The sequence below is a fragment of the Mustelus asterias genome, chromosome 10 (genome assembly GCF_964213995.1).
Source record: "Mustelus asterias chromosome 10, sMusAst1.hap1.1, whole genome shotgun sequence".
Classification (NCBI taxonomy): Eukaryota; Metazoa; Chordata; class Chondrichthyes; order Carcharhiniformes; family Triakidae; genus Mustelus; species Mustelus asterias.
The window spans coordinates 32915433-32936457 of NC_135810.1; the positions used below are offsets into that span (position 1 = coordinate 32915433).

At 43.8% G+C, this 21025-nt stretch overlaps 2 protein-coding genes across 4 annotated transcripts in view; one reads left to right on the top strand and one right to left on the bottom strand.

Annotated features, from left to right (window-relative positions):
- The window catches only part of gpc6a (glypican 6a), a 1457751-nt gene that overhangs the window by 1325479 nt on the left and 111247 nt on the right, over window positions 1–21025 (top strand). The window lies entirely within an intron of this gene.
- The window catches only part of tgds (TDP-glucose 4,6-dehydratase), an 88590-nt gene continuing 80161 nt past the window's right edge, over window positions 12597–21025 (bottom strand). For 2 of the 3 annotated variants that reach the window (XM_078221649.1, XM_078221647.1), the window contains 2 exons: window positions 16141–16238; window positions 12597–13580 (listed from right to left, as the gene is read on the bottom strand). In XM_078221649.1, coding sequence (XP_078077775.1) covers window positions 13486–13580; window positions 16141–16238 — 193 coding nt within the window. In that variant the 3' untranslated portion in view covers window positions 12597–13485. Of the gene's footprint in view, window positions 13581–15912; window positions 16026–16140; window positions 16239–21025 lie in introns of those variants that run through there. The other variant, XM_078221648.1, reaches the window with a different exon arrangement.

Consider the following 21025-nt stretch of genomic DNA (forward strand, 5'->3'; position numbering starts at 1 on the left):
AGTCAGGGCCACCACCACCCATATTAATTTGTAGTCCTAGCCGAAATAATAAGACCAACCGTGAGTGGGGAAGTCAGTTGCTGCTGGAGTGGGCTTTGCAATGGTTGTTTAACTCAACCACTGAATTAATATTCCACTTCTGGACATCACAGCCCCAGGAACCAGTGGTTTATTCCGCTCTTGGGTGTCTGTGTGGAATTTACATGTTCTCCCCGTGTCTGCGTGGGTTTCCTCCAAGTGCTTCAGTTTCCTCCCACAGTCCAGAGATGTGCAGGTTAGGTGGATTGGCCATGCTAAAATTGTTTCTTAGTGTCCAAAGATATGCAAGTTAGGTGGATGAACCATGGTAAATGAGCAGGGTTATGGGGATAGGGTGGGTCGGGGGGGGGGGGGGGGGGGGGGGGTTGGACCTAAAATGTTCTGTCAGAGAGTTGGTGCTGATTTGATGGGCTGAATGGCCTCTTTGTGCATTGTCGGGATTCTATGGTTCTGGATTTCTCAAGCAATCAGATTTCAATGAAGGCTTCATATTTAAAGGGACCCGAACAGAGGGTTGAATGGGCACAGGAAACACTGCTGGCAAAGTCCACTGACCACTCCCACATACTCTCCCCAACGCAGTTCTCTAACTCTTTCCTGGAAGTAGTGTTGGAGATGGTAAAGACCAGGAAAGAAACCCTCTTTCCCGAGGGTGGGAGGAAAAGATCAGCCATCTTAATGAAGCAAGTGTGATTCGATATGACAGGCTGTCAGCAGCAGGAATGTGGTATCCAGTACTTGGATATCATACATAAAACTTTCCATGACCTCATCAGGACCAGTCAGGTGAAAGTCATACCATTTTCAGTTTGCAGCCATCAATCTCCGGCCTCCCTAAAATTCTCCAGCACAGTATTCCTCATACTGGCTCACTTTGCAGGTCAAACAATTAATAGGAACACTAAGAGGGATAGATAAAGTGAGAGATCTTGGGTGTACAAGTACACATGTCCTTAAACGTAGCAGTTCAAGTGGACAAGGTTGTAAAGAAGGCATATGGGAATGCTCTCCTTCGCTGGCAGAGAAAAAGATAAAAGTAAGCAAATAATGTTGGAATTGTTTAAAACAGTGGTGTGACCACAACTGGAGTATTGTGTGCACTTCTGGTCACCATATTACAAGAAAGACACAATTGCTCTGGAGAGAGTGCAGAGGAGGTTGACAAAAATGTTGCCAGGGCTAGAGAAGTGTAGCTATGAGGAGAAATTGGATAGGCTGGGCTATTTTCCTTGGTAAGAAATCTCACAACACTAGGTTAAAGTCCAACAGGTTTATTTGGTAGCATAAGTCACAAGCTTTCGGAGCGCTGCTCCCTCGTCAGGTGAGTGGGAAAGTTTGTGGCTTGTGCTACCAAATAAACCTGTTGGACTTTAACCTCGTGTTGTGAGACTTCTTACTGTGCTTACCTAGTCCAATGCTGGCATCTCCACATCATAGGTATTTTCCTTGGAATAAAGAAGGCTGAGGGGTGACTTGATGGAGGTGTATAAAATTATGAGGGGAAGAGATAGAGTGAACAGGATGAAATTGTTTCCCCTGGGGATGAATTCTAGAACCAGGGGACATAGAATCACGATGAGTAGCAGAAAGTGCAGAGGAGATATGAGGAAATGTTTTTACGCAGAGGGTGGTAGGTGTCTGAGTTGGTGGTGGAGGCAGAACTCAAAACTCTTTTAAAAAGTACCTGGATCTGCACCTTAAATGCTGTAAGCTACAGGGCTATGGTGAGGTGCAGGAAGGTGCGATTAGAAAGGGCACCTGGATGTCCTCAGGCTGACATGGACAAGGTAGGCTAAATGGTCTCCTTCTGTGCTGTAACTTTTCTATGGTTCTATGGTTCCATGCATTCCTTTCTCTCCAGTCACCTCCTCAAATCTCCATCTCAAAGGCTACCCACTCTTATTCACCCTCATCTACTGCCCTCTCATACCTTTCCTCTACAATGACCCTCCTCAAATGTTATCACTTTATCCTCAGCACCAACTCCATTTTTCTTAATAATAACTTTCTCCTTTTTCTCATTTCAGCAGAATAGAGTCCACAACTCCAGAAAAAGGTAGAAAACCTGAGGGGCATTTTCAGTCATTGCCATCCTAACTTTCGAAGAGAAGGCTCTGGAGATCGGCAAGATGCCACACTCACTGGGTGCCAGCGATAGAGAGATGGAAATAGCCCAAAGGCCTGATGATAGCATTGAATGGTACACTGCCACTTGGTACTGAACATGTTGAGTTGATGTCATCACCAACTTAACAGAAAAATACTGTGCTGAGTTTTTATCCTTTTCTGATTTCAGCATATTTTATCTCTTTTATCCCCCACGGGTTCTTCACAGGTGTCAGAACATTTGCTGGGGGACCAAGCTGAGGAGGCCTCATACAGACATTCCACCAATGCAGATACACATTGTCTTGCAATTAGAGATAGTTAGGTTGAGACATGGTGAGGAGCATATTACATATAAGCAGGAGCAGGTGTTAGAAGCAGAGACAGCGAAGGAGAGCCCACATTGGAAGGGGCAGGATACTTCAAGCTGGACCCAGATGCTGAGCATCAGAGTGATTCACAAAAAGGGAATTTGTGGAGCAGCAACTGGAAATATAGCATTGGGACAAAAAATTATTTTGGATATTAAAAAATGTGTCAAGATGGAGGCGAAAGGTCTAAAGATATTGAACTCAATGTTGAGTCCTGAGGGCTATAACATGTCTAATTGGAAGGAGGTGCTGTTCCTCCAGTTTGCATGAGGCTCTAGTGGAGCATTGCAGCACACCAAGGATGGGCATGTGGGCATGAGAGTCAGGAAAAATGGGGTCATGCTTTAGGATGGAGTGAAGGTATTCTGCAAAGTAGTTACCCAAGTTGCCTTTAATTTCCCCAATGAAACTGCTTTGGGAGCAGACCAAACTGAAGGAAGTGCAAGTGAAATGTTGCTTCACCTGAAAGGAATGCTTGGGCCCTTGGACAGTGAGAAGGGAGGCGGTAAAGGACAGGTGGTGCACCCTCTACAATTGCAAGGGGAGGTGCCACGAGAAGAGGATGAGAAGTTGGGGGTGATGGAGAAGTAGACCATGGTGTCACATGGGAAGCAGTCCCTATGGAATGCTGACGGGAGGGGAGTTGGTGGTGAGGGTAAGATGTCTTTCGTGGTTGCATCATTCTGGAGTTGGCAGAAATGGTGGAGGATGATCCTTTGAATTCAGAGACTGGTGGGTAGAAAGTGTGAACAACGGGAACTCTATCATGGTTCTGGGAAAGGAAGGGGTGAGGGCAGAGGTGCAGGAAATCAGTCGAACTCGGTTGAGTGCACTGTCAACCAGAGCGGGGGAACCTCAGTAAGGAAAAATGCAAGCATGTCAGAATCGCCATTTTTCAAAGTGGCATCATTGGAACAGATATGGCAGAGGCAGAGAAACTGGGAGAATAGGGTGGAGTTTTGCTTCTTCACTTTTTTCCAGCTGTGTCTTTTCCATCAGGAAGATTGCTTGCCAGCTGATTGGCATTCACAGATGGGCAGCTGGTGCTAAGAGTTGCTGGGCTGCTCCGAGGTAGCAGTCTCCAAAATTTCTGACTTGAGTAGATGAACTCCAGGTTCTTTGCTGTCTCTTGCCATTTGGCCTGGCAAGCACAATCCAGGGATTCAATCAGATGATTTGCCATGTCTGGGTCACTAGAGGACTCATATTATTGGAGTGGGGAGGCAGACTCCTCTTCCAGGCAAGATATATACACAGGACAGTATCCCCTTTCAATGGCTGCTTTATAGATAGCTTTGCTGAAGTGACTGTATTTTTTTAAATTTCATTCGTGGGACATGGGCGTTGCTGGCTGGCCAGCATTTTTTGTCCATCCCTAGTTACCCTTGAGAAGGTGGTGGTTAGCTGCCTTCTTGAATGCAAACTCTTTGGGAATATCTTGTTCCTTGTTACCTTGTTCCAATATCTTGCTGTATTCCTCCCAATTGGCTTTTCGCAGGTTGTTTCTTCTTGGAACTGGCGGCAAGCCGTAGTGAAGCGAAATGTAGATCAGAGATGGTTTGACTGTGTGGGAAATTGGGCAAGTGGATTGCTGTGTACTGAACTGGCAATGGATCAACATTCCTGTCGTGCCGTCCATCAATACCTGGTCTACACCAGGAATGTTAATGTGCCACTGTGCCACCTCCTGTGCAACCAGGGGGCAGCATGGTGGCACAGTGGTTAGCACTGCTGCCTCACAGCACCAGGGACCCAGGTTCAATTCCGGCCCTGGGTCACTGTCTGTGCGGAATTTGCACATTCTCCCCGTGTCTGCATGGGTTTCCTCCGGGTGCTCCGGTTTCCTCCCACAGTCCAAAGATGTGCGGGTTAGGTTGATTGGCCATGATAAATTAAGCCTAGTGTTAGGGGGATAAGCAGGGCAAATATAAGGGGTTACAGGAATAGAGTCAGGGTGGGATTATATTTGGTGCAGACTCGATGGGCTGAATGGCCTCTTTCTGCACTGTAAGGATTCTATGACCCTCCTAGCAAATCAAATTCAACAAATCTGCACTTGAAGTACCTGGTACAATGGAACAAAAAAAATCACCAGCAATATGAAGGCCTGTAGCTCCCATACCAGTGGACCCACACCTTGGGCAGTAGGTGATTGCTGCTGCTAGGGGAAGTTAATAGCATCAGCAGTGGGCACAACTGAGAATAAATCTTATTTTAATTGAGAAATCATGGTAAAGGTTAAAAAAGTGACATTCATATAGTCCATGTGTGGTGTGGATTGTGAAATGGAAGTATGAGGTTTGATATTCTGAATGTTTTACACGAATACAGTATCAAGCTGTGAATTAGGAATAGTGTGAGAGAAAGAGTGTGAAAGAAAAAAGCTGGAAATTAAAATGCCATGTGCTGGATTTTGTGATCAGCAGTGAAATGACAGCACTCACCGCTGACCAAGAAGAAAGCTGCCCACAAAGATTTAGCAATCTCTGTGGTGTGGATTACACCTTTTCTGACATTAATTTGATTATGGGGCCAACTATAGGGGATACCCAACATCCAGCAACAGTGATGTCATCAAACAGGCGAAAGATGTGCAGGTCAGGTTGATTGGCCATGCTAAATTGCCACTTAGTGTCAGGGGGACTAGCAGAGTAAATACGTGAGGCTACAGGGATAGGGGCTGGGTGGGATTGTGGTTGGTGCAAACTCGATGGGCTGAATGACCTCCTTTTGCACCGCAGGGATTCTATGGAGTAGCCAATCACAGTGAAGAAATCTCACAGGGCACAAATCGAGAAGTAAAATACATTGTTGACCTTACTTCTTAATCATTTTACAGAGGGCAAAGTAAAAATTGGGACATGCCATAGCAGTATGGGAAATATCATGAATACTTGCTTAGCAGCACCGAACTTGAATATTGCTGAAAAGATGCTGAAGCTTTTCATCTGAGTGTTGATTGGTTAGCAAGTCAACTCTGATTGCTTTCTACATGGCAACACCTTGGCTAATCACGGTTCTTGATTGGGCTCATTCTTGCATTTGTCCTGATAAGTGCAAGATGGAAAGCTTCAGCAAGTTATAATTTTGTAAGTTTGTCATGAACGAACTTACAAAATTATATTAAAAACGATGGAATTTTTACCATGATGGAGAAAATTAATATTCTATAACTATATAATTAGTTTTTCAAGGTCAGCGATTGTTCAGCAGTAATTATATTCACTCAGAACATTATTTTTTCAAGTCAGAGACCAATAGCTTTTTGAATATTAAGGGAATCCAGGGTTATAAGAATAATGCAGAAACATGCAACTGAAGGAGAAAAACCAGCCATGATCTTACTGAAAATTGCAGTAGGCTCGAAGGACCGAAAGGCTACTCCTGTTTCTAGTTCTTATGCAAGTATGAAAGAACTTAAGACACCATTAAAGCAGTGTCTCATTCAGTAATGTGAAACATTTTAAAGGGCTTTTACAGCAAGACTGATACCTTAGAAATGAAATCTCATGTCAATTCAAGAGATTTTAAAAAGTTTTCATCTATGGGTAATTTAACAGCATGCTCTGTGGAGGAGTAGAGAAACACTGACAGCAACTACTGGATTTTTATGTTTAAATGCACATATGCAGATGTCCGAAGTTATTGTCAGCTTCACAATGGCAATGCTGACAGTTTTTCTGCCATTACAATTGCAAAATTTATGTTTAAAAGAAAATGCAATTGATAAAAACAAATGGTTAAAAAGATCACAGCTTCACAAAGCATTCATTTTACAAAATTAATTTCCTGATTCTGCCCATGGTGACATACCTGGCTTGCTGTAAGTAGGCTGTTGCCTGTGATTTTTCTATCTGCGGCTAAACATCTGTGGATGGCACAGTGAGCACTGCGCTTCACAGCACCAGACACCCAAGTTCGATTCCTGGCTTGGGTCACTGTGTGTGTGGAGATTGCACAGTCTCGTCATGTCTGCGTAGGTTTCCTCTGGGTGCTCCAGTTTCCTCCTATAGTCCAAAGATGTGCAGGTTAGGTTGATTGGCCATGCTAAAGGGGAGGACGAGGCATCCATAGCTGACGAGGGAAGTCAAGGACAGCATAAAAGCAAAAGAAAAAGTATACAAAGTGGCAAGGATTAGTGGGAAGCCAGAGAATTGGGAAGTCTTTAAAAGCGAGCAGAGGACAACTAAAAAAGCAATAAGGGGGGGAGACGATGAAATATGAGTGTAAGCTAGCCAGTAATATGAAAGAAGATGGGAAGAGCTTTTTTCAATATATAAAAGGTAAGAGAAAAGCAAAAATAGATATTGAACCACTGGAAAATGAGTCTGGAGAAGTAATAATAGGAAACAAAGAAATGGCAGAGAAATTGATTAGTTACTTTGCATCAGTCTTCACGGTGGAAGACACCAATGGGATGCCGGAGCTCCAGAAGAATCAGGGAGCACGGGTGAGTGTAGTGGCCATCACTAAGGAGAAGGTTCTGGGGAAAGTGAAAGGTCTGAAGGTGGATAAATCACCTGGACCGGATGGACTACACCCCAGGGTTCCAAAAGAGATAACTGAGGAAATTGTGGAGGCATTGGTGGTGATCTTTCAGGAATCACTGGAGGCAGGGAGGGTATCCGAGGAATGGAAAGTAGCGAATGTAACACGTGTTCCGCAGGGCTCTGTATTGGGACCTCTGCTGTTTGTGATTTATATAAACGATCTGGAAGAAGGTGTAACTGGGGTGATCAGTAAGTTTGCAGACAACACGAAAATGGCTGGACTTGCAGATAGTAAGGAACATTGTCAGAGGCTACAGAAGGATATAGATAGGCTGGAAATTTGGGCAAAGAAATGGCAGATGGAGTTCAATCCAGATAAATGCGAAGTGATGCATTTTGGTAGAACTAACGTAGGGGGGAGCTATACGATAAATGGCAGAACCATAAAGGGTATAGATACGCAGAGGGACCTGGGTGTGCAAATCCACAGATCCTTGAAGGTGACGGCACAGGTGGAGAAGGTAGTGAAGGCAGCATATGGCATGCTTGCCTTTATAGGACGGGGCAGAGAGTATAAAAGTTGGGGTCTGATGTTGCGGTTGTATAGAACGTTGGTTCGGCCGCATTTGGAATACTGCGCCCAGTTCTGGTCGCCACACTACCAGAAGGGCGTGGAGGCTTTAGAGAGAGTGCAGAGGAGGTTTACCAGGATGTTGCCTGGTATGGAAGGGCTTAGTTATGAGGAGAGATTGGGTAAACTGGGGTTGTTCTCACTGGAAAGACGGAGGATGAGGGGTGACCTAATAGAGGTGTATAAAATTATGAAAGACATAGATAGGGTGAACGGTGGGAAGCTTTTTCCCAGATCGGTGGTGACGTTCATGAGGGGTCATAGGTTCAAGGTGGGGGGGGGGCAGGTTTAACACGGATATCAGAGGACGTATTTTACACAGAGGGTGGTGGGGGCCTGGAATGCGCTGCCGGGCAAGGTGGTGGAGGTGGACACACTGGGAACGTTTAAGACTTATCTAGACAGCCACATGAATGGAGTGGGAATGGAGGGATACAAAAGAATGGTCTAGTTTGGACCAGGGAGCGGCGCGGGCTTGGAGGGCCGAAGGGCCTGTTCCTGTGCTGTATTGTTCTTTGTCTGTTTAAGAAGGGAGGGAGGCAGCAGATGGGAAATTATAGGCCGGTTAGCCTGACTTTGGTCATTGGCAAGATTTTAGAGTCCATTGTTAAAGATGAGATCGCGGAGTACTTGGAAGTGCATGATAAAATAGGACTGAGTCAGCATGGCTTCGTCAAAGGGAGGTCATATAGGTAACAAGGAAGTCAGACAAAGGAGAACCAGTGGACGTGATTGATTTAGATTTCCAGAAGGCCTTTGACAAGGTGCCGCATAGGAGACTGTTAAATAAGAGCCCAAGGTGTTCAGGGTAAGATCCTGGCATAGATAGAGGATTGGCTGACTGTCAGAAGGCAGAGAGTGGGGATAAAGGGGTCTTTTTCAGGATGGCAGCTGGTGCCTAGTGGTGTGCCTCAGGGGTCAGTGCTGGGACTACAACTTTTCACAATATACATTAACGATTTGCAAGAAGGAACTATTGCTAAGTTTGCAGATGATACAAAGATATGTAGAGGGACAGGTAATATCGAGGAAGCAGGGGGACTGCAGAAAGACTTGGACTGGCTCAGAGAGTGGGCAAAGAAGTGGCAGATGGAATACAATATGGAAAAGTGTGAGGTTATGCACTTTGGAAGGAGGAATGGAGGCATAGACTATTTTCTAAATGGGAAAATGCTTAGGAAATCAGAAACACAAAGGGACTTGGGAGTCCTTGTTCAGGATTCTTGGGCGGCACGGTAGCACAGTGGTTAGCACTGCTGCTTCACAGTTCCAGGGTCCCGGGTTCGATTCCTGGCTCGGGTCACTGTCTGTGTGGAGTTTGCACATTCTCCTCGTGTCTGCGTGGGTTTCCTCCGGGTGCTCCGGTTTCCTCCCACAGTCCAAAGATGTGCGGGTTAGGTTGATTGGCCATGTTAAAAATTGCCCCTTAGTGTCCTGGGATGCGTAGGTTAGAGGGATTAGCGGGTAAAATATGTAGGGGTAGGGCCTGGGTGGGATTGTGGTCGGTGCAGACTCGATGGGCCGAATGGCCTCCTTCTGCACTGTAGGGTTTCTATGATTCTATGATTCTATTCTCTTAAGGTGCAGGTTCAATCGGCAGTTAGGAAGGAAAATGCAATGTTAGCATTCATAGAAGCATAGAAAAATTACAGCTCAGAAACAGACCTTTTGGCCCTTCTTGTCTGTGCCGAACCATTTTTTGCTTAGTCCCACTGACCTGCACTTGGACCATATCCCTCCACACCCCTCTCATCCATGAACCCGTCCAAGTTTTTCTTAAATGTTAAAAGTGACCCCGCATTTACCACTTTATCCGGCAGCTCATTCCACACTCCCACCACTCTCTGCGCGAAGAAGCCCCCCCGAATATACCCTTTAAACTTTTCTCCTTTCACCCTTAACCCATGCCCTCTGGTTTTTTTCTCCCCTAGCCTCAGTGGAAAAAGCCTGCTTGCATTCACTCTATCTATACCCATCTAAATCTTAGTCACCTCTATCAAATCTCCCCTCAATCTTCTACGCTCCAGGGAATAAAGTCCCAACCTATCCAATCTCTCTCTGTAACTCAGCTTCTCAAGTCCCGGCAACATCCCTGTGAACCTTCTCTGCACTCTTTCAACCTTATTTACATCCTTCCTGTAACTAGGTGACCAAAACTGTACACAATACTCCAAATTCGGCCTCACCAATGCCTTATAGAACATTACCATAACACTCCAACTTTTATACTCGATACTCCGATTTATAAAGGCCAATGTACCAAAGGCACTCTTTACGACTCTATCCACCTGTGATGTCACTTTTAGGGAATTCTGTACCTGTATTCCCAGATCCCTCTGTTCAACTGCGCTCTTCAGAGTCCTACCATTTACCCTGTACGTTCTACTTTGGTTTGTCCTTCCAAAGTGCAATATCTCACACTTGTCGAGAGGGCTAGAACACAAGAGCAGGGATGTACTTCTGAGGCTTTATAAGGCTCTGGTCAGACCCCATTTGGAGTACTGTGAGCAGTTTTGGGCCCCAGAACTCAGATCCTGCACTGATCAGCTGGCTGAGTTATTCACAGACATCTTCAACCTCTCTTTACAACAATCTGAGATCCCTATCTGCTTCAAGAAGACGACCATCATGCCGGTACCTAAGAAAAACCAAGCAGCGTGCCTTAATGACTATCGGCTGGTGGGTCTCACATCCATCATTATGAAGTGCTTCAAAAGGTTAGTCATGGCACGAATCAATTCCAGCCTCCCGGACTACCTGGATACACTACAGTTTGCCTACCGCCGCAACAAGTCCACAGCAGACGCCATTTCCCTGGCCCTGCACTCAAACCTGGAACACCTAGATAACAAGGACACCTATGTCTGACTATTTGTTGACTATGGCTCAGCCTTCAACACTATTATTCCCACGAAACTCATCTCCAAACTCCGTGGCCTGAGCCTCGGCAGCTCCCTCTGCGACTGGATGTGAACTTCCTAACTCACAGACCACAATCAGTAAGGATAGGCAACAACACTATATTAGAATATAATTAATATAATCTAATTAGAATATTAGAGGGGGCTTCTTCACGCAGAGAGTGGTGGGAGTGTGGAATGCACTGCCGGATAAAGTGGTAAAAGTAGTAACTTTTAACATTTAAGAAAAACTTGGACGGGTTCATGGATGAGAGGGGTGTGGAGGGATATGGTCCAAGTGCAGGTCAGTGGGACTAGGCAAAAAATGGTTCGGCACAGACAAGAAGGGCCAAAAGGCCTGTTTCTGAGCTGTAATTTTCTATGGTTCTAACACCTCCTCCACGATCATCCTCAAAACCGGTGCCCCACAAGGCTGTGTTCTCAGCCCCCGACTATACTCCTTATACACCTATGACTGTGCGGCCAAATTCCCCTCCAATTCGAATTTCAAGTTTGCTGACGACACCACCGTAGTGGGTCGGATCCCAAACAATGATAAGACAGAGTACAGGAATGAGGTAGAGAATCTGGTGAACTGATGTGGCAACAATAATCTCTCCCTCAATGTCAACAAAATGAAGGAGATTGTCATTGACTTCAGGAAGCGTAAAGAAGAACATTCCCCTGTCTACATCAATGGGGACGAAGTAGAAAGGGTCGAGAGCTTCAGGTTTTTAGGTGTCCAGATCACCAACAACCTGTCCTGGTCCCTCCCATGCCAACACTATAGTTAAAAAAGCTCACCAACGCCTCTACTTTCTCAAAAGACTCAGGAAATTTGGCATGTCAGCTACGACTCTCACCAACTTTTACAGATGCACCATAGAAAGCATTCTTTCTGGTTGTATCACAGCTTGGTACGGCTCCTGCACTGCCCAAGACCGCAAGGATTGACAAAAGGTCAGGAATGTAGCCCAATCTGTTATGCAAACCAGCCTCCCATCCATTGACTCTGTCTATACTTCCCGCTGCCTCGGCAAAGCTGCCAGCATAATTAAAGACCCCATGCACCCCGGACATTCTGTCTTCCACCTTCTTCCTTCAGGAAAAAGATACATAAGTCTGAGGTCACATACCTACCCACTCAAGAACAGCTTCTTCGCTGCTGCTGTCAGACTTTTGAATGGACTTGCCTTGCATTAAGTTGGTCTTTCTCTATACCCCAGCTATGACTGTAACACAACATTCTGCACTCTCTCGTTTCCTTCTCGATGAACGGTATGTTTTGTCTGTATCGCGCACAAGAAACAATACTTTTCACTGTCTGATAATACATGTGACAATAATAAATCAAACAAATCATATCTAAGGAAGGATGTGATGGTCTTGGAAAGGATCCAGAGGAGGCTCACAAGAATGATCTTTGGAATGGAAAGCTTGTCATATGAGGAACTGTTGAGGACTCTGGGTCTATACTCGTTGGAGTTTAGAAGGATGGGATGGGGGGGGGATCTTATTGAAACTTACAGATTATTGCGAGGCCTGGATAGAGTGGACGTGGAGAGGATGTTTCCACTAGTAGGAGAAACTAGAACCAGAGGGCACAACCTTTAAAACAGAGATGAGGAGGAATTTCTTCAGCCAGAGTGGTGAATATGTGGAACTGTTTGCCACAGAAGGCTGTGGAGGCCATGTCATTGAGTGTCTTTAAGACAGAGATAGATAGGTTCTTAATTAATAAGGGGATCAGGGGTTATGGGGGAAAGGAATGGGGATGAGAAAAATATCAACCATGCTTGAATGGAGGAGCAGACTCGATGGACCGAGTTGCCTAATTCTGCTCCTAGGTCTTATGATCTAAATTGCCACTTAGTGTCGGGGAACTAGCAGGGTAAATATGCGGGGTTATGGGGATAGGGGCTGGGAGGGATTGTGGTCAGTGCAGACTTGATGGGCCAAATGGCCTCTTTTTGCACTGTAGGGATTCTATGATTCTAAATTTTTATAAGTGAGGACTTGGAAAATCTACCCACATAGCTGAAAAATATGAAAGATTCTTAAAAATATACTAATTTATTTAAATTATTTCGATAATCACTGGTTTAACAGAGCTCAAAATAGTACATTGATTTAGAATACAGTAGATAATAAACTAAGCATTCTACTGTACATAAAGAACTAAATACTAAAATAAATATTATTCCTATCTAAAAACATTGTAACTAAAAATATAGACTTTACTTGTTTAAATATAAAATACGATATTAAATTTTATTTCATTCTAAGGATGTGAACACTGTTGACAAGGCTGGCATTTATTACCCAAATGGGCAAGACTGCCAATGCTGCATTTACTGATCTTCCCTATTGGTTCCAAATGACAGTAAAGAGCGGACCATGCAGTGTAGAACATTCACAATCACATACTAAGGCTGGCAGGTTTCCTTCCCTGAAGAACATTATTTAACCAGTTACTTTGTATGACAATCCAGCCAATTCATGATTATTTTATCTGATGCTAGCACGCAAATCATTAAATTGATTTTTAATGAAAGTGATTTCCCACTTTCCACAGTTGGATTTGAAATCTTGGGAGTGCTAATATGGTGCCATAATCATTAGGCTACTGTGTCTTTACAAAGCTTACCAATCACATTAGCAACAAGATTTTGCATACAAGGACCCACCAATGCTAGGTCGCACTGGAGAAAATTACTCCTAAAATAGTATTTTTTTTTTAAAGACCTAATTTGGACATAATTTAGCTAGGCCAAGCCTTTATTACACATTTAACCATAATAAATTCCTTTCAAGTATCAAACACATTTAATAATTAAAAAGTAGGGTTTTTCTGCATTACTTATATCGTTGCCGTTCTGTGACAAACAAAAAGATCCACTTGAAGCTCCAGATGAGGTAGAGATGCTGCGTTCTGTGTAAAGTTACAATCACTGGCAACTTTTATTAAGTGCTGAAGATGGAAAAGGAGCTAATGCTTTTTCTGCATTTGGCCAGTTGTAGAAATTTTCTTGATACCATTCAACTAATGGTGAAAAAACAAAAACAAACTTCAGTTATTGAGCATAATTTAAAAAACTATACATGTCGCTGCAGAATGTTGTTATCTATTCAAGAAAGTAAATTGCAAAAACTAATTTAAGCCATCATAATAGATTGTTCTTAGAGACCTGAAAATGTTTTCCTCTAACTTTGCTCTTGAAAGTATATCCAGTAACATAAATGGAACCATAGTCCCTTCACATTCACCGCCTCACACACATTAAAATTGAATACAACTACTTTTGAAATTTATATTTTGGGTGAAATTAATTATGTACTTCAATTTTGACATATTATTCTTTCCCTCTTTACTTTTATAGAGCCCAGAACATTTTAGCTACTCATTACCTTGTTTTTTGAGCTCTGCTGTACATTTCAGGGGTGCAGCCAGCACTGAAATAAAAATAACTACTAACTGGTTAAGAACTAACCCATGGGTCTAGATTTTTGTGGAGGAGAAGGGAAAGTTAAGTCGGGAAGCTTTCTGAACTGAAAGATCCGTCTAATGGCCTGCCATATTTTAATTCTGGGAAGGCAGGTGCAAGATGAATCAGGCCCCTGCCACCAGAGACAGGTGTGAGGCAGGCAGATGGCCAAGTTGGAATGCCCGCCTCTGTTTTCTAGGACATTGGTCCAGTTTTAATGGCCAATGTCAGGCCCTCAAATCCTATGCGCCTCTTCATGCCCCCCATGGTGCAATACCATCCATACCCTCCTTCCCCCGCTCCACATGTCCGCCATAGCCATTCACACGGTATCCATCATGGACAGACCTCAGGATATCCCAGAAAATGACATTTAAAAATTAAAATTCTAACAATCAAATATAACTGTCAGATTCAAAGACACTTCACACTGAAAAAAAAACTGTCAACCCCATTCAAAAAACGTAAATCCCCTCAAGCAGTCAAATAAAAACAGTAGATTATCTACTTACAACATCATAGACAGATAATTCTGTCATAACCTCAACTTCTTAAAACTATCAAAAAGTGAACACTGCCCCTCTGTTGTCATAAATAGTTGAGGAGTTTTTGATACTTAGTCAAGCATGCTTAATAACCGTGGCTATCTAAAAGAACCACAGGAAATATCAACAATGGAGCCCATTAAAACTGAAACACCACACTTGTTTTTCTTTAAGCTTCGGCTGTTACTCCAATTCCATTTCAAAGCAGATTGACCATCAGTCAATGGAGTGTCAATAGATTTTTAAAAAGTTTGACAAAAGGGTCACTTTATTCAAAGTTAAAATTATTGGACATTTAAATCTCAGTCCAAAAGATGACAAGAGAGTTTTCGAACACATTTTCCTACAGTTCTGATTGTATTTTGGAACTTCTTTCATTGAGAAAAGCAATGTAATGCATGTCAACACTTATAAAATAATGGTCATTGTAATGGTCAAATTATATTTGTAGGATTGAGCCCTATATTTAATTACTGCAGTAAAAACATCTAACTTACAATACAGCATCTAAGTATTGAAACTGAAAGAACAAATGTATCCCAAAGCCAGCCAATTAAATAATTCCAGGGCAGCAGGTGCATAGGGATACCACCACCTGCAAGTTTCCCTCCAACTCGCACACTATCCCAATTTGGAACCTTTGCGACATTCTGAGCCCACAGGCTCTGTGATTTCCGCTGCCTCCTCGCTGATGCCCGTGATGGGAGAGAACCTGATTTACATTCATTTAAATAAACTTGAATGTCATTAATCACTCCCTATGCCAGATCTTCCCCCTCACTAAATTTTCGTACCTTGTCAACGTGATGTCACGTTGGTGAAGTTTTCAACAGGTTCACTACACATGAATCTGTTGAGGGGATCCCTCCGTGGGCACAAAGCTGAGTATAGCCCATAGGGAGAGGAACATGAAGAGAAGTCCCTGATATCTTTGGAATGGGATTGGGTTAAGGTTTTTTTTCATGTTCTAAAAAGGGCGCTCCAATCTCTGTGGATCCAACTTTGCTGTTATATTTCAGCCCTGCCCCTCAAAATGACGATGTGAAACACACCCCCTTCTTTTTTTGACAAACTGTCATAAGATTTGGAGAGAAACCTATCTGTTTCTCTGGAGAGAAACATATCAGTTTCAGTCAGATCCTGATACTTTGTCATTTTTTGGTAAGATTCCGCCCTACATCACCGCTCCTTCACTGTCGCCAGGTTAAAAGCTTGGAACTTCCTCCCTAAAAACAGTGGATGTACCTGCACCATGTGACTGCAGTGGTTCAAGAAAATGCCTCACTATCTTCTCAAGGACAATTTGGAATGGGCAACGAATACTGGCCTTGCTTGCGATGCATTCATTCCATGAACGAAGAAAATAAGGATGTTCTGTTTCTCTATATGTATCAATAAAAACATCCATCATGTAATTATGGAAGCACGTTAGATAAATGCATCAATGCATACAAGAAGCTAAAATAAAAAGATAATTAGAGTCATTTAATAGGCAACTTAATTATCCCAATTGTTATCAGTTCAGCAAAAATCTGTTGTTGCTATTAAAAAATATTTCAAAGAATAACCATACTTGTTTTTCTAATTCCTTCCTCCCATGCTACTTTGGGTTTCCAACCAAGTCTGTGCAGTTTTTTTGAATTCATTGGATAATTCAAATCATTGGAAGGCCTAGGGAACAAAAATAAATTTCAAAATAGGATTAGGATATTTGACCGAAGTACAACTCGGGGATTTTCACAGTAACTCCATTGCAGTGTTAACGCAAGCCTACTTGTAACACTAATAAATAAACATTCTATGTTTAGTCACATCCCTGAAACAAATCAGAATACCTCATGAAATCATATAATCTGCATTCTTGCTGTTACTCTGTTGAACAAAGGTAAAAAGATTTACCCAAGACTCTTTACTCCAACAAACTGGATTAATACAAGACATTTTCTACAACTGCAGCTAGCGTGTGGCTTGTAATTTGTAAACTTTAAGTTAGAAGATAGGAGGTCACCTAGAAAAGTTCAGAGCAGTCAAATCTAAACAAAGACATGTTTTAGCAGATGAGGGGTTCAGGTTAGGGCAAAGGCAGACATTTTGCAGAGGTTAACATTTGCACAAAGTTGGGATTGAAGAGTCACGATTGGATTATGGAGGGACAGTGCTGGGAGATAACAGCAAGGGGTGATTCTCCCAGCGCACTATGTTGGGGCCCGTTTCGCAGGCTTCCTGCTGGGTATCACGACCACTGCTGGTCTCCAAGACTAAGATTTCCACCGTAATCAGCTCCGTGCCAAAAATCAGTGCGGAGTTGATTACAATATGGAAATTGCTATTTGCATTTCATGAGTGGGCCCAGGACTGAAGTTTCCGGGCCCGCTACCGTCTCCACCCCGCCGGGAGTGGTTCCCACCAGCTGGATTTACTCCTGCTCCCCATTAATGGGGAACAGGTGGCCCGACCCCGCTGGAGGGAAGACAGGTCATTCAGGCTCCAAAGGAAGCCGGGGGAGGGAGGGGGAAAGGGGGAGGGAGGGGGAAAGGGGGGGGGGGGGAGAAGAAGGTACCCCTGGGCAGTGCCAGACTCTGCCAAGCTCCGCACACACGAGACGGCCTCAACCGGGATATTGGGTTCATGTCACACTATTTGTAACCTCCACAGTTGCCTGGACCTGCAGAGTTTCACTGGCTGTCTTGTCTGGAGACAATACACATCTTTTTAGCCTGTCTTGATGCTCTCTCCACTCACGTTGTTTTGTTTCTTAAAGACTTGATTAGTTGTAAGTATTCGCATTCCAACCATTATTCATGTAAATTGAGTTTGTGTCTTTATATGCCCTGTTTGTGAACAGAATTCCCACTCACCTGAAGAAGGGGCTTGGAGCTCCGAAAGCTTGTGTGGCTTTTGCTACCAAATAAACCTGTTGGACTTTAACCTGGTGTTGTTAAACTTCTTACAGTGCCAGACTGGCATGACCCAAGGGCAAGGTGATTGGGGCTGGCCATCTGGGTGATGGAAGATGGGGGGGAGAGAACAGGGAGATTGGGGCTGGTCCGCGGAGGTCCAGGAGGCCAGCGATCAGGGCTGGTCAATGATCTGGAGGCCTGAGTGGGCCACTGTGCATGCACCAATCTCCATGCTGACAGATCGGTGAATTCGCAGTGGCCCACTCAGCGCTATGCTACCAGCCTCTTGAGCGAGAATAGGCCTCACCCCCAGATTTTCAGAGTGAATCCTGCTATGGCACTCTGTGATGCAGTGTGTCAGAGATTCGTTCTGGAAATCACGCTGAAAAAAACAGGGGGATTTACTCCCATTTTCCCGCACGTTGCAGACATAGAATTTTTTTGGAAGAATCCTGGCCCACATTTAAGAAGCCTTGGGGGAGGAAACATAACTTGAAAGACAATCACAAATGAGAGAATTAAGAGAATCATGAAAGGGGAGATGGAAAAAGGATGTAAAGATAATAAACGGAGGAGACATGGGGAGAATTTTTTTAAAGTCGAGAAAATAGAAGAAAGAAATCACACATGTCCTTCAGATATTCATAGTCATAGAATCTATGGCACGAAGACAGACCCTTCAGCCCAAACTGGTCCATGCCAACCAAAATATCCATCTAAGCGAACCCCATTTGCCTGCATTTGGCCCATATCCCTCTAAAGGTTTACCATTCTATGGTTTCTATGGTAAACCTTTCCTAATCATGCATCTGTCCAAATGCCTTTTACATGTTGTCAATGTCCCTGCCTCAACCACTTCCTCTGGCAGCTCAATCCACAAACGCACTACCCTCTGTGTAAAAACGTTGCTCCTCAGGTTCCCATAATTCTTTCTCCTTTTAACTTAAACCTATGCCCTCTCGTTCTCGATTCCCCAACCCTGGGAAAAAGACTGAGTGCATTCACCCTATCCATGCCTCTCATATTATACACCTCTATAAGGTCACCCCTAAGTCTCCCAATCTCCAAAGCAAAAAGTCTTAGCCTATTCAATCTCAGTCCCTTGAGTCTGACAACATCTTTGTAAATCTCTTCTGCACACTCTCCAGTTAAAAAACATCTTTCCTATAGCAAGGAGATCAAAACTGAACACAATATTCTAGGTGCGGCCTCATCAACATCCCGTACAACTGCAGCATAACTTCCCAACTCCTATACTCAATGCACAGACTGAAGAAGGCCAGCATGCTAAAAGCCTTCTTTACTGCCCTATCTACCTGTGACTCCATCTTTAGAGAACCATGCACCTGAACTTAAGGTCCCTCTGTTCCACAATACTCCCTAAGGTCCTACCATTCATCGCGAAAGTCCTACCTTGATTTGACTTTCCAAAATGCAACACCTCACACTTATCTGTATTGAACTCCATTTGCCATTTCTCGGCCCACTTTCCCAGCTGATCAAGATCCTGCTGCAATTTTTGATAACCTTCCTCACTGTCTACAATATCATCTATCTTAGTGTCATCTGCAAACTTATTGATCATGTCTTGTACATTCTCATCCAAATTGTTGATATAGATAAAAAACAGCAATGGGCCCAGCACTGACCCAAGGCATAACATTAGTCACAGGCCTCCAGTCCAACAAGCATCCTTCCACCGTAACCCTCTGCTTCCAAACATCAAGCCAATTGTATATCCAATTTGCCAGCTCTCCCTGGATTCCATGTGATCTAACCTTCCAGAGAGCCTACCATGTGGAACTTTATCAAAGGCCTTACTGAAGTCCATAAAGACTACATCTATCGCCCTGCCCTCATCAACCTTCCTGGTCACTTCATCAAAGAACTCTAACAAATTTGTAAGGCATGATCTCCCATGCACAAAGCCATGCTGACTACTCATAATCAAACCCTGTCTTTCCAAATGCCTTCATATCTTATCCCTCAGAATCCTCTCTAGTAACTTACCCATCACAGATGTTAGGCTTACCGGTCTATCATTCCCAGGTTTTTCTTTGCAGCCCTTCTTAAATAAAGGCACAATATTTGCTACCCTGCAGTCTTCTGGTACCTCATCCGTGGCTAATGATAATGCAAATATCTCAGCCAGGGCTCCTGCAATTTCTTCTCTAGCCTCACACAATGTTCTTGGATAAACCTAGTCAGGGCCATGAGATTTATCCACTTTCATACATTTTAATATGTCCATCACCTCCTCTACTATAATGTAAACTGTCCCGAATATATCGCCACAAACTTTCCCAGGTTCCCAAGTCTTCATGTCTTTCTCCACGGTAAACACAGAAGAGAAATATTAATTGAGAACATAAGAACATACGAAATAGGAGCAGGAGTAGGCCATCTAGCCCCTCGAGCTTGCCCTGCCATTCAATAAGATCATGGCTGATCTGAAGTGGATCAGTTCCACTTACCCGCTTGATCCCTATAACCCCTAATTCCCTTACCGATCAGGAATCCACCTCCACTATCTCCTGTGGTTCCGCATGTGTCCACTTTGGTCCTTGAGGGGTCTTATTCTCTTTCTAGTTATTCTTTTTCCTTTAATATACTTAAAGAAATCTTTTGGATTTACCTTAGCCAATGCTACCTCATGCCCCCTTTTTGCCCTCCTAATTTCTTTCTTGAGTATAGTCCTGTATGCCCTGTACACCTTCAGGGAATCCCTTGATTCTAGCCACTTGTACCTGAGCCATGGCTCCTTTTTCCTGGCCAAAACCTCATTACGCTTTGTCATTCAGGGTCCCCTTCTCCTGCCAGCCTTGCTCTTCACCCTAACAGGAACATATAGACCCTGAACTCTAGCTATTTCACTTTTAAAAGTCTCCTACTTGCTGGAGGTCCCTTTGCCCTCAAACAAGCTACTCCAATCAACCCTTGCAAGCTCCTGTCTAATTCCATCAAACTTCACCTTGCCCAATTTAGAACTTGCACCTGTGTACTAGTTTTGTCCCTTTCCATAACTATTTTAAAATTATTAGAACTATGGTCACTGGTCCCAAAGTGGTCATCCACTGTCAAGTGCTGCGATTTATTTATTTAATCTGTTTTTTTAATGGGCTTTTTTTCAAGGCTTTAAACTAAGGGAAGTGGGAGTAGGCCGCAGGGGATTCTGGGAGATTGTGTGTTTTTGTTTAGTATAAAAGTCACTCTATACAGCGGGCAGCGTCGGCAGCAGGCAGCGTCGTGAGTGGGGAGTAGAGTGTGAACTGTAAGGGCTTTGGCTCACAGGGCTTCGGTGAGGACAGGCAGAGGCAGGGTAGGGTTTCACTTTTAAATTACACCAACTTATACAAGGTAAATTGGTATGGAGGGATATGTAATGTGCTGTTTCTGCATGATGTGGGAGCAAGTGGACCCCAAGGACCATGTCTGCAGTAAGTGCTGGTTGCTGGAGGATCTCCAGCTCAAGGTAGATGAACTGGACTCTGAGCTACAGACACGGAGGCTTATCAGGGAAGGGGAGAGCTATCTGGATAATGTGTATAAAGAGAAAGT